The sequence below is a fragment of the Typopeltis vanoorti genome, chromosome 10 (assembly GCF_054136105.1).
Source record: "Typopeltis vanoorti isolate ZY-2024b chromosome 10, IOZ_Tvanoo_1.0, whole genome shotgun sequence".
Taxonomy (NCBI): domain Eukaryota; kingdom Metazoa; phylum Arthropoda; class Arachnida; order Uropygi; family Thelyphonidae; genus Typopeltis; species Typopeltis vanoorti.
Window position 1 is genome coordinate 124,208,244 of NC_143558.1, and position 14,549 is coordinate 124,222,792.

At 35.4% G+C, this 14,549-nt stretch overlaps 1 protein-coding gene across 7 annotated transcripts in view; it reads left to right on the forward strand.

The window, feature by feature from the left end:
- LOC150102764 (E3 ubiquitin-protein ligase Mdm2-like) overlaps window positions 1-14,549 on the forward strand; it is a 249,783-nt gene that overhangs the window by 134,265 nt on the left and 100,969 nt on the right. For all 7 annotated transcript variants that reach the window (XM_090399576.1, XM_090399579.1, XM_090399581.1 and 4 more), the window contains one exon: window positions 6,448-6,497. In XM_090399576.1, the coding sequence (XP_090255702.1) occupies window positions 6,448-6,497 (50 nt within the window). The remainder of the gene's footprint in view (window positions 1-6,447; window positions 6,498-14,549) is intronic.

Sequence of the window (14,549 nt, forward strand, 5' to 3'; positions counted from 1 at the left end):
CAAGTTGAGGCTAGCGGACTATGCTCTGGTTATTCCTTCACACAGGACTAAATAGTAGAAGATAATACTGTGCTGCATAAGTCACTATAGATCTCTAAGACTATTTTTAGAATCGGCATCAGCTGTGAATCACCCATCTTCAAGTATGGCTGTGCATTAATTTGCCAAAGTTCTGGCAGATAATTCTGGGACCATATATAGCTAACTTCTCCAAATTAAACTTATGGTTGTCTTCCCATATAGGGCACCTTATTAGGACACTAGTTGCTTTCATTATAAGTATCTAGTTAAGTACTGTTTGTGCTGTTCAGAAAACAGTGAAATATTAGTACTATCAGTAGTCCGAAATCCATCTGAATGGATTTGGTGTTCGGAGAATGGAAAATGTTGAATGAAGTGAAAGTGGATGTGCAGAATCAGGGAAACTGGAGGTTTAGGCAGACATCAGTGAGGAAGTTGAATAATACTTGCTCTTTAGGCCCACCAGGATAGCGGTGGGCCTAAGGAGCTTTTGCACTTTATGTACGCTAATGCTAGGAGCATTCAGAACAAGCAGGAGGAATTTTTGGCATTAGTTGGCTCATCCTGGCCAAAGGTTATTGGCATTAGTGAGACATGGCTAACAGAAGATAATATAGGAGGGTGGTCTGAAAAGTTCTTGGCCTAAGAATGAAAAAATGAATTTATAATTTCAAAATTATTTTTATTTTTCAACATAATCTCCCTCAAGACTAATACAATTATTTCGGCAATGATCCAGTGCCATTATCACATCCCTGTAGTGGTTCTCAGTAAGATCTAAAAAACACCCCTCTATAGCTGCAATCACCTCTTGATTAGAAGAAAAACGCTGACCAGCGAGGAAGAGTTTTAGCTTTTGGAAGAGATAGAAGTCAAAGGGAACCAAATCTGGGGAATATGGTGGATGTTCAAACAATTCACAGTGCAGATTCCTTAATTTTCCCATGGCCAAAACACCTTTGTGGGCAGGTGCGTTGTCCTGATGAAAGATGATTTTTTTTCTTCTCCAAACCAGGTCTTTTCTCGCAAATTTTTCATCTAGTCTGGTTAAAAGATCGGAATAATATTCCTCAGTTATTGTTTTATCCTTTTCAAGATAATTAATAAACAAAATGGCTTTAGCATCCCAAAACACCAGAGTGCCAAAGAAGACAAGTCTTTGTCTTCTTTGGCACTCTGGCTTCTGTCCACTGTTCTGACTGCTGTTTGGATTCTGGTGTGTAATAGCAAGTCCAAGTCTCATCCATAGTAATAAATCGACGCACAAAATCAGTTTTTATTCTTGTTAAAACGCTCCAAACACTGTTCAGAGATTTTCATGTGTTTTTGATCTGCTGTGAGCAAGCACAGCACCCATCTTGTGCAAAGCTTTTCGTTTGTAATTGTTCATGCAAAATGTATCCTACACGTTCTTTTGAAACGCCTATAGTCTCAGCAATTTCACGCACTTTGATTCGCCGATCATCCAGTATTGTTACACTGATGTTGTTACACTTTTTGGACATCCTTCACATGGATAATCTTCAAGGCTGGTACGGCCACATTTAAACTTGACAGCCCATTTCTTAATTGTCAAAAATGAAGGAGATAAACTTTTATGAACTTCGAATGAATTTCTTATGGTGTTAAACATTCTTTTACAAAGAATTTTATAACTTCATGATACTCAATGTTATCCATTTCAAGGGATACAGACAACACTTTTGCTTCAGACAGCTGTATAAAACAAACTACTTGATAGAATAATTTGCAATTTCGCATGGATGCTTATGACAAATCTACCAATTTAGGGGAAAAAAAAAACTTGCCGATAGTGTTGCCATCTATGGTCGAGGCTGAGAACTTTTCACACCACCCTCGTAGTTAGTGGGATAGAATGTGAAGGGTATAGTATGTTCAGGAAGGATATAGAGAAAAGAATGGGGGAAGGAGTGTTATTTATGATAGCCGATGAACTGCAACCAAGGAGAGTAGAAATTCAACTGCAGACCAGTGAAAATAACACATTTGAGGCTATCTGGTGTGAGATGGAGGCCAGCAGAACAAAATATACAGCTGGATGCTGCTATAGACCAGGGGATGGAAAAGATGGAGACAGTATGCATCGGCAAATAGACTCAATGAGCGGAGGACAGGTAATTATTATGAGTGATTTCAACTATGGGAACATAGAACATGGGAAGCGGTAAAGGAGTGTTTGAGGGAGGTAATGGCAGACTTGCATGCCTAGAGTCAGGAGAGTAAATCAAGTGGGAGTTAAGTGGATGAATATCATCAAGCTGGAGTTGCAAAAGAAAAAAAATTGTGGAGGGAATTTAAGGAGAGAGGTGACCTGCAGGCACGTGAACAGTACAAGGCACAGGCCAGAAGGGTGACGAGTATGGTAAGAAAGGCAAAAGCAGATTATGAAAGGAAGTTAGCAGTGCAGGCTAAATAGCATCCCAAACAGTTCTCTCGATATGCTGCAAGTAAAAGAAAGAATGTATATGCCAGAATAATTTTAAGAAGTGCTGATGGTAGGGAAGTAACTGAATCACCAAACTAGCAGAATTACTAAGTGAACACTTTGCAAGAGTATATCATCCAGGTGGTGATATTGCAGGAATGACAGAGCCAAAGGCTTATACAAGAACTGAGGTAGACGAAAGAGGTGAATAGCGTATTACAGAACTTTAATGTGAATACAGCTGTGGGATTGGATGGTATACCATCTTGAGTTTTATGTGAGGTGGTGAGTGAATTGTCAGTGCTCTTGACCATATTGTTTAATCTAAGTTTCAGGTCTAGGTTAGTCCCAAGGGGGTGTGGAAAGAGGGGGAGAAAATAGTTCCATTACATAAAGAGGCTCCAAGATTGATTTAGCAAATTACTGACCAATCAGCATATCAGGAGTTGTCAAAGTATTGGAGAAGTTGGTCAAGAGCAAAATACAGGAATGAATAGATGGAAATGAGATACTGTATTGGGGCGGCATGGTTTTTGTGAAGCTCATGCCTCAGTAATTTGCTCACATTTTATAATTACAGTGACAGCTGAGTTGGATAAAGGTAATGCTTTACAGTGACACTGCTGAACTTTGCAAAGACCGTTGACAGGATACCACATGGAATTTCTAATTGGTAAATTGCAGCAAATGGGGATGGATATAGGGTTGGTGAGATGGATAAGAGGGTGATTGATGGAAAGATATCATAGAGTAGTTTATTAAGGAGTAGAGTCCAGAAGAGGGACTGTGACTAGTGTCGTGCCTCTGGGTCGTGTTCTTGGACTGCTGCTGTTCAATTTGTTCATAAACAAAAGAATCTGAGAGGAACTGTTCAGTTATTTGCCAATGATGCAAAGTTGGGTAGAGGAATAGTTAATATAGATGATGTCGAAATGTTGCAGGATGATTTGGATAGACTGAGCAAAGGAAATGGATGTCAGTTTAATGTGGCAAAGTGTAAGGTTATGCATTTTGGGGTGGAAAGATTACCAGCTGTATACCACATTGGTGGAACTCTACTCAAAGAAATTGATGAAGCCCAAGACTTTGTGAGTGTTAGTGGTTAGGGAGTTAAAGTTAGGGGGCACATAGCAAAGTGACTAAAGCAGGTCATCAGATCACTTGGTTTCTGAAGATTGTCTCTCATGCTATATGAAGATATTTTCCTGGTCATTTAGCTTGAACATAGCTCCTTTCATTTTTATTTAATTTGCATTTTTACTTGCACAACTGTTTGTGATAAAATTATTTTTTTGCCTTCTTTTTCCAACATAATAATAATTCATTATTACCTTAACTAGATTGGCTATTTTAATTTCAGTTGGCCATTAAAAATTGTCTAATATATATATATATATATATATATATATATATATATTTATTTAATTTTTTTTATTAGTTTATTTATTTATTTATTATATAGGTCTCATCAGTGGGAGCCAGGCTAGAAATACCAAGATTTTAGTAATACAGAGCTTAAGTATTTTACCAGAACAAGTTACCATAAGGTGTTTTAACTTTATTAAATAAAAATCTCAGGATGAGAGATAGATGTAGAAAGTATTTTACCTTGGGTATAATAAATGTTAAAGATATCAAGCTATTTTAAACCTGGTTAGCTACATCTATCTCTCATCCTGAGATTTTTATTTAATAAGGTTAAAATACCTTATGGTAACTTGTTCTAGTAAAATATTTATAAACTCTATTACTTTGGTTTTGGTATTTCTAGCCTGGCTCCCACTGATGAGACCTCAATTAAGGTCGAAACCGGTCTGGGTAGTGGCCCCTTGCCTTTAATACATAGCATCATACATCTCCTGGAGGAGATGTGCTTTGCATTAAGGGTAAATATTAAGAATAGTGATCAGAGCTTATTCACCTTTACCATGAGTTGCCTTGACTTGCACTATGTGTGGGGTCAGCTAGATTTGCAATACTTGCAGGTGCAAACTTGACTGACTTGTTTGTTTGCTTACTTGGGAAATGGATTAAAACCAGGTTTAAAATAGCTTGGTATCTTTAACATATATATATATATATATATATATACACACACACACACATACACACACACACAGACACGAGGGTGATCTGAAACATTCTCGACCTCGACCATAGATGGCAATGCTATCGGCAAGATTTTTTTTTTTTTTTTTTTTTTTTTTTTTTTTTTTTTTTTTTTTTGAGTTGGTACATCTGACATAAGCATCCATGTGAAATTGCAAGAGTCATTCTATCAAGCAGTTTGTTTTATACAGCAGTCTGAAGTAAAAATGTTGTCTGTATCCCTTGAAATGGATAAAATCGAGTATCGTGCGGTTCTAAAATTCTTTGTAAAAGAAGGTTTAACACCAGAAATTCATTCGAAGTTCATAAAAGTTTATGGGCACTCGGGAGTCGTCCAAGGTATTAGATGACAGCAAGTCAAACTGTGTGAAATTGCTGAGACTATAGGCATTTCAAAAGAACATGTAGGATATATTTTGCATGATGAATTGCAAAAGAAAAAGCTTTGCGCAGGATGAGTGCCACATTTGCTCACAGCAGATCAAAAACGCACTCGCATGAAAATCTCTGAGCAGTGGTTGGAGCATTTTAACAAGAATAAAACTGATTTTGTGCGTTGATTTATTACTATGGGTGAGATGGATTCACCATTATACACCAGAATCCAAACAGCAGTCAAAATGCTGGACAGAAGCCTGTTGTTCAGTGCCAAAGAAGATAAAGTCAGTTCCATGGGCAGGAAAGGTCATGGCATTGGTGTTTTGGGATGCTAATGAGAAAATTAAGGGATCTGCACTATGAATTGTTGGAACATCCACTCTATTCCCCAGATTTGGCTCCCTCTGACTTCTATTTCTTCCAAAAGCTAAAACTCTTCCTCACTGGTCAGTGTTTTTCTTTGATTCAAGAGGTAATTGCAGCTGTAGAGGGGTATTTTGCAGATCTTACTGAGAACCACTATGGGGATGGGATAATGGCGCTGGAACATCGCTGGAATAAATGTATTAGTCGTAAGGGAGATTATTTTGAAATTATAAATTCTTTTTTTCATTGTTAGGGCGAGAACATTTCAGACCACCTTCGTATATATATATATATCATGTTTAAGAAACTTGTTCACATTCTAGCATGTTCTATTTGAGCAACCTGCTGTCATTCTAATGTTACAGTGGAGTTAGACAAAGAAGAATGGATACATTGCATTACTTTAGGTCTTTATTAAGGCTTTTGATGGAATACAGCATGAAGATTGTTGCATCACTCAGAGAATTTTTAAATGGATTATACAATGGGGGGGGGTGTCTAGAAAGTTCTGATAAACACCTAGAACAAAAATTATATTAAAGCAACTGAAATAACCACAAGAAAGAACGTACTAGAAGCAGAGCTATGTAGGTAGCTTATGTTCTTGTGGTTGTCTCAGTTGCTTTAATATCATTTCTTTTATAGGTATGAACTTTCTAGGACTCTCCTTGTAAAATATTAGTGTGGATAAGAATATTGACTGACTGACAGATACCAAAAAGTGGTATATGGAGGGATATTTGTCTGCAAGGTAGGTAACCAGTGGTGTACCAAGGATCAGTTCTTGGTCCATTGTTATTCAGTTTATGTATTTTTTCCAGATATTGTTTTATTTATTTTTATTTCATTTTTAAATATATACTTTATATTATTGGTAATAAAATTTCTGCATTTCTGTTGTATATATTAAGCTTTTCTTTACTTTTGTCACCCAACCAGCCATATGGATAAAATTCATCACTCTGCATACACTTTATATCTATCATATATTTCAGTGTAATATCAATGGTATTACATTTTTAACCTTGACATCATGGCCGGTTGGGTGGTTAATTGCTAATATGAAAGTATTGCAAGATTACCTGATATCATATATATATATATATATATATATGTGTATTTTATAGAAAACTCATTTTGAAAAATATGCAACCAGTCCTTACTCAACTAAAAGAAGGTAAGAATTTAATTTCATTGACCAAATGCTAAAAAAAAGCTGTATAACAGATCTTGTCAATCTTAAATAACTGGGATATACATAGGCATATTTTGATATGACTTGGAAGTTAAAATTATATTAAGTTTATACTAAAATTGTATAACCAGGAATGAGTTTTGTTTCCTGTCAAGTACTTTTATGAGAGTTCATATTATAGAAACATTATTTGATTTCCATATTATTGATTATTGTAATGAGTTATTGACAGTTTATCTTTTTACTAACATGCTGCTGTCAATAATTTTCCCATCCTCTTGCAAATCCGTTCAGATGCATGTTGCAGCTAACCAACAACCCCTCATAGTTCAACTTCAAACCCACAGAACAAATTTCTCTGGTTTTTTGTTTACTCTCCCTTCCACTGGCCTCTGAAACAGACTTCTACCATGTGTGTTTCCCAAGGAATACAATCCACAGCTTTTCAAATCAAATGTGAATAAGTTCTTTATTGCCCATCCACAGCTAGTGTACAGCTAGGTTAGCAAACCTCGTGGTTTATTAATCTATTCGGATATCTCTTCTAACCAATTCTGATATCTCTCCATATATATATATATATATATATATATATATATATATATATGTGAAGACTTGAGTTTTAAATTCTTGATTTTAGAGACAAAGTCAGTTGAGTTTTGATATATGAAGGTGATTTTCCTGCAAAACCTTTTAAGGATGATGCCAGATATTTAGATAACCGGTAGGTAGTTGAGTCAATACTATCCACAATAGGTCTCATTGGGCAATTTTCTTTGTGTATCTTTGGGAGACCATATAACCTTGAAATGAGTGGAATTTCATATATATATATATATATATATATATATATATATATATACATATATGAAAAAAAAACTCATTATGTATTATTTTGCATAATGTCTCATTTACACCATATTACTGTAGCATTTTAAACACTTTTTACCTGGTCATACACTTTTTTTCAGATCTGAGAAACTTAAATAGAGATCTATGTTATATATTAATGATTTCTGAACTGTTTGTCTTAAAGTAGGTCTGATCTTAAGATAAAAAGAACTGAAGGGCTTGTTCTTACCCAAGTTTTTCATCTATAAATTTTCTTTACCTCTTCTCTAGTATGCTTTTTTAAATCTGATTTAGAACAGTCAGCAGTGCAATTCCTCTGTACTGCAGTGTTTGTACATTATCTTATTTCCCTTTTTTAGAGATGGTATTGTGCTCTCTTCCATCATCATCAAATTCCTGACATGTATCCTCAAGGGGTGTACAGGATATGATAGTACTAGATGAAAAATTTACATCGTTACTAACTTGCTATCTACAATTTTCCTCCAAATCAATCTGTTACCTGTCAAGACTCCAGCATATCTTGGTTCTCCTATATATAGTCCACTTATATCTTGGTCTTCCTCTGGATCTTTTCCCTGCCAACCTGGCAGAGTACACTTGTTTTGCTAATGTTTCCTCTCCCAGAGAAACATTAGCAAAACAAGTGGTGTTCTCTGCCAACTTAAGGATCAAAGCTGTATAACTGAAAGGACCTCCACATAGCCCTTAAAGAAATGCAGAGAACCGACTGGGGCTTCTGACCTAATGTCCTATCCTCACCTTTTTATGGCACACCCTGTTAGGTATCTACCTGAATAGTGAACAAATGAGGTTGGGCTGGCAATTTGGGATTTAGCCAACCAAATTGTATTCTTATTGGCTTAAACCACAATATAAAATGATGGTACAATGTGCTCTCTTTCAATCATCCAAAATTTGCTTGCCTTCTGAATTGTGCAGTACAAGCAATGTAAAAATTTTATACCTCCATATTTGAGCATTTCTGGTTGAATATCAACCAGAAATGCTGGTTGAATGTCATAAACTTTAGATGACTTTCACATTTCAGGATTTTGATGGCTTTTTCTAATTTCAAGTATTGATATACACTCCTTAGTTCAGGTGTAAGTCAGTTTTCAGCCAAGTTTTTAGTCAGAAGTTGGAAGGAATTAAAAGAGGATAGTATGCATCATCACTGTTATTCATCATCTATTTTGATCACAATTATTGTGGATAGAGGAATTTAACCTGATGTCAAAATTGGAGAGGTTAATCTCAGCTTTTTTACTTTTTGCTGGTAATTTTAAGAATATAAATTAAATCATCATCATCAAATTCCTGCTATGTACCTTCATGGGGTGTACAGGATATGATAGTACTACATGAAAAAAATTACATCATTATTAATTCCTATCTACAATTTTCCTCCAAATCAGTCTGTTACTTGTCAAGACTCCAACATTATCAGATGTTATATTTCTATCGTCTAAGACACTTTGTACCGTATCAATCCACCTATATCTTGGTCTTCCTCTGGGTCGTTTTCCTGCCAACCTGGCAGAGAACACTTGTTTTGCTAATCTTTCCTCGCCCATTCTGTTTAAGTGACCATACCACCTGAGATTAGCTCTGCTAACGCATTCCTGGATGCTGACAACGTCAAGTTCTTTCCTAATATCCTTGTTTTTAATATGATATTGCCATTGATGCCATCTGTTCACGCCTATAATCTTTCTCAGGATTCTCATATCTGCGGTCTCTAGTCTTTGGTTAAGTGTTTTACTTCTGACCCAGCTCTCAGATCCATAAGTTAAAACTGGTTTGAACACTGTCTTGTATACAACTAATTTAGTGTTCCGACTAATTTCTCTCTTATTCCATATGAATTTATTCAATTGACTTCCCACCATACCAGCTTTGCTGATTCTGTTGTCTATTTCTATATTTAATTTACCATCTTCAGTAAACATCGTGCCTAAATAGCTGAAATTGTTTTACTTGTTCCACAGGTTCTCCATTCACAACACAGTTGATATTTTCAATGATTCTGCCTATTTTCATTGTCTTTGTCTTTTTATTGCTGACCTTCACACCATATCTATTACAACAACTATTCAATTTAGTCAGAGAATCTTGCAGACTTGTAGCGGATTTATTTAGAAGTATAACATCATCCGCATAAAGCAAGGAGCTGACATTAACATCACCAATTTTGATATCATGTTTAATACCACTTTCCTTCATAATGTGATCCATATAGATAATGAATAACAGAGGGGATGATGTACATCCTTGTCTCAAACCAGATTTAACATTAAACCATCTTCCTGTACTTCCTTCAATTCTAACTGCTGACTTACAACTCAAATAAAGACTAAGTATTGCTTGATATAATGCCCCATTGACACCATATAACTGCAGCGTATTGAATAGCTTCTCTCTTGGCACCTTGTCATATGCCTTTTCCAAATCGACAAAACTTAAATACAGATCTTTGTTATATTCCCATGCTTTCTTGACTATTTATCGTAAAGTGAAGATCTGATCCTGACAGCCTCTATTTTGCCTGAATCCAGCTTGTTCTTCAGCAAGCTTTTCTTCCACAATTCTTCTCAACCGTTTCTCAAGTATACTTGCATAGATCTTGCCTGGAACACTCAGTAGGGAAATACCTCTGTAATTCTCACATGCTGTTTTATTTCCCTTTTTATATATGGGTACTATGAGAGCTCTACTCCAATCATTGGGAATTCGTCCCTCTGTCCAGGCCTTCTGAACTATGCAGTGCAGCCACTGTAAGATTTATCTCACCATACTTCAGCATTTCTGGTTGAATATCATCTACTCCAGCTGCCTTTCCACATTTCAAGCCTTTGATGGCTTTTTCTACTTCAAGTATGGATATGTATTCCTGCCTGCATGCCTGGTCAGTGTTTTTTATCACTGTGCTGTCATCACTGCTTGTTTCATTTAGAAGTTTTTCAAAGTAATTACTCCATACTTCAAGGATATCTTTTTCTCCCATTTTCATGTCACCTTTATCATCTCTAACTCCTTTTACAGCACTCTTTCCTCCATTCCTAAGCTTCTTCAACAACCTCCAGAATATTTTGCCGCCACCTTGATATTTATTTTCTATATTCTTGCCAAAGTTCTCCCATGACTTTTGTTTAGCTAGTTTTACACAGTGTTTAGCATTCTTGCATTTGTCTCTATATATTCTCTAAGAGCACAAGCTGAATTATTTGACAGGAACTTTTGATATGCTTTTTTCTTTTCCTTCACTGCCTCTTTAACTTCCTGTGTCCACCAGGGAGTTCTGATTTTTTTATCCTTACAGACAACTTCACCACATGCCTCTCTGGCAGAATCAATCAATGTTTTCTTCAGAGTTTGCCACTGATTCTCCAAGGTTTGATTCCTGTTCTCAAACTCTTTCATTTTTTCTTCAATAATCTTTGTGTATTTTAGTCTACAGTTCACATCTGAGAGCTGCTCAACTTTTATTCGCTTTAAAACTTTCTTACATGTTATTCTTTTCAATATGAAATTAAATTTTATCTTGCTCAAGACTAGATAGTGATCACTTCCAATTTGAAATCCTCTGTACACTCTGGTGTCCTGCACCAGGGAGAAAACATCACTATCAACAATAACATAGTCAATGAGACTTTTCTTATTCCTAGCTGCTTCTCTCCATGTGAATTTGTGCACATTTTTATGTTGGAAAATGGTGTTAGTAATAACAAGTCCATGTCCTGAGCAGAAATCCAACAGATATTTGCCATTATTATTAGCTTTGCTCTTTTCTCCAAATTTTCCCAAAATATTTTTGTATATCTCACAATCATTTCCTACTCTGCTATTTAGATCCCCAACATGGACCAATTTTTCATTGTGTCAGTTGCTTTTTCTAAAGCTTCAAAAAATTCCTCCACTTCTACCTTAGTAGAACCTTCTGTGGGACCATAGGCACAAATAAGTCTCATTGTCCAGTTCCCCATTCTCATATTTGCCCACATTACTCTACTTGAGACTGACTGACATTCAAGAAGATTAGCCTTGTATTTAGTGTTGAATACTATGGCTACTCCTTCTTTTCCTTGATTGTCATTGTCTGAATATAACATTTTGTATTTATTGCTCAGAAAGATCTCACCAGTTTTGGTCTTTTTTTGTTTCAGTCACTCCTATTATGTCAATCTGGTACTTATCTTATTGGATTTAATTATATTCTTAAAAAAATTGAATAAATGTCTTCACAATTTTTTAACTAAGTTGAATAACAGCTGTAATAATAAATTTGACATTCAAATTAGCATTTTATATCTTCTATAAAGATAGAAAATATTGGGATGACATTGCAAATGTGACTTGATGTTTTTTTATGGTGGATCACTGCAATTATAAGTATTTTCAAAGGCTGAAGTATAAGATCTGATAATACTGGATGGCAGCAAGGAAAAATTCCAGAAAGTTGGAATAAGGCAATTATCCCAATGTATAAAAAAGGTGATAAGTGCACTGTGAAAATTACAGAGGAATAAATCTTTTAAATGCTGGTATAAGTTATGCATGAATATTAATTTCAAAACTTAAATCATATGTAGAACTTTGCGAAGAACAAAATAGCTTTCAAAAAGGATGATTGTGCATTGACCCAGATTTTACATTAAAAATCTTAATGGAAAAACATTATGAATACAACATAGAAATGCACATAGCATTTGTAGACTACCAGAAAGCCTTTGCCAAGAGTCGTAAGGGATAAACTGTGGACCATACTCAAGAATATAAACATTTCAAATCAGCTACTTGCTGCAATAACTAATATGTATCAGAATAACTAAATAGCTATAAGAATCAATGAAAAAGTTACAGAATGGAAATCAACAAATTGGGGGAGGGCCGGGGGGGGGGTCCATCAAGGAAGTCCATTGCTACCGCTATTATTTAATTTAATATCACCTTTAATTTATAAAGTTGACATGAAAACTGGAGAAAAAGATGTTCTTCAAGTATGGAGTAATTAGTTCAACAAAATTGCTGAATGAAACAAGCAGTGATAGCACAGTGGTAAAAAAAACACTCAACAGGCATACAGTCAGGAATACATATCCACACTTGAAGTAGGAAAAGTAATCAAAGGCTTGAAATATGGAAAGGCAGCAGGAGTAGATGCTAATCAACTAGAAATGCTCAAGTATGGAGGTATACATCTTACAGTGGCTGCACTGCATAGTTCAGAAGGCCTGGTCACAGGGATGGATTCCAGATGATTGGAGTAGAGCACTCATAGTAAATATCCATATATAAAAAGGGAAATAAAACTGAATGTGAGAATTACAGAAATATTTCTCTACTGAGTGTAGAGAAATAGTTGAGAAGGATTGTGGTAGAAAAACTTGGTGAAGAACAAGCTGGATTCAGGCCAAATAGTCGCTGTCAGGATCAGATCTTCACTTTATGACAAATATTTGAGAAATCATGGGATATAACAAAGATCTGTATTTAAGTTTTGTAGATCTGGAAAAGGCATATGACAAGGTGCCAAGAGAGAAGCTATTCAGTATGCTACAGTTATATGGTGTCAATGGGGCATTATATCAAGCAATACTTAGTCTTTATATGAGTTGTAAGTCAGCAGTTAGAATTGAAGTACAGGAAGATGGTTTAATGTTAAATCTGGTATCAGACAAGGATGTACATTATCCCGTCTATATGGATCACATTATGAAGAAAAGTAGTATTAAACCTGATATCAAAATTGGAGGTATTAATCTCAGCTTTATGCAGATGATGTTATGCTTCTAAATAAATCTTCTACTAGTCTGCAAGATTCTCTGACTAAATTGAATAACTATTGTAATAGATATGGTATTAAGGTCAGCAATAACAAGACAATGAGAAAAGGCAGAAATATTGAAAATACCAACTGCGTTGTGAATGGAGAACCTATAGAAGAAGTGAAACATTTCAGCTACTTAGGCACGATTTTTAGTGAAGATGGTAAATTCAATATAGAAATAGACAACAGAATCAGCAAAGCTGGTATGGTGGGAAGTCAACTGAATAAATTTATATGGAATAAGAGAGAAATTAGTCAAAATACTAAATCAGCTGTATTCAAGACAGTGTTCAAACCAATTTTAATTTAGGGATCTGACAGCTGGTTTAGAAGTAAAACACTTGACCAAAGACTAGAGACCACAGATATGAAAGTCCTGAGAAAGACTAGTGGCATGAACAGATGGCATCAATGGCAATATCATATTAAAAATGGGGATAGGAAAGAACTTGACATTGTCAGCATCTAGGAATGCATTAATTTTGGATTTATTTAGCAGAGCTAATCTCAGGTGGTATAGTCACTTAAACAGAATGGGCAAGCAACGATTAGATAAACAAGTACTCTCTGCGAAGTTGGCAGGAAAAGATCCAGAGGATGACCAAGATATAGGTGGATTGATACAGTAAAAAGCCTTAGAAGATAGAAATATATGATCTGATAATTTTGGAGTCTTGACAGGTAACAGACTGACTTGGAGGAAAATTGTAGATAGGAAGTTAGTAATGATGTAAATTTTTCATGTAGTACTATCATATCTTGTACACCCCCAAAAGTGAGGATACATCGCAGGAATTTGATGGTGATAAATGAGTTGGTAAAGAAATGGAAGGAAAATATAAAACCAGCATTTAAACTGGAGCATGAAACTATAATTAATACCCATTTGTTTGCAGGTGACCAAATAATCACCGCAAGAAGTGAAGCACTCCAAAAATCAAGCATATATCAAACGTAAGTGCGAAAAAAAATCGGAATGCAACTAGCCAGAGAAAACGAAAATGGCTTTTAAAGGATTATTTCCACTTAGAAGTAAAAGCATGATTGAAAATAAAATTTTAGAACAAATTAACTGCTTCATATACCTTGAATGTGCTGTATCATATACAAAAGAAGCTGACATTGTCATCAAAATTTCAAATTTCCTGAAGATAACAGCAATGATCAATATTTTCAGACCTAACCAAATTCAAAAGCATACAAGAATAAGAGTTCATAAAGTTTTAGCAAGACCTTCTCTACTGCACAGAAGTGGATTGTGGACTATCAAAACTGGACTATGGGAACTGGAGAAATAAAATTCCTATGAATGACAGCAGGCTATGCTCTTTGGAACAAAAGAAAGCACAGAA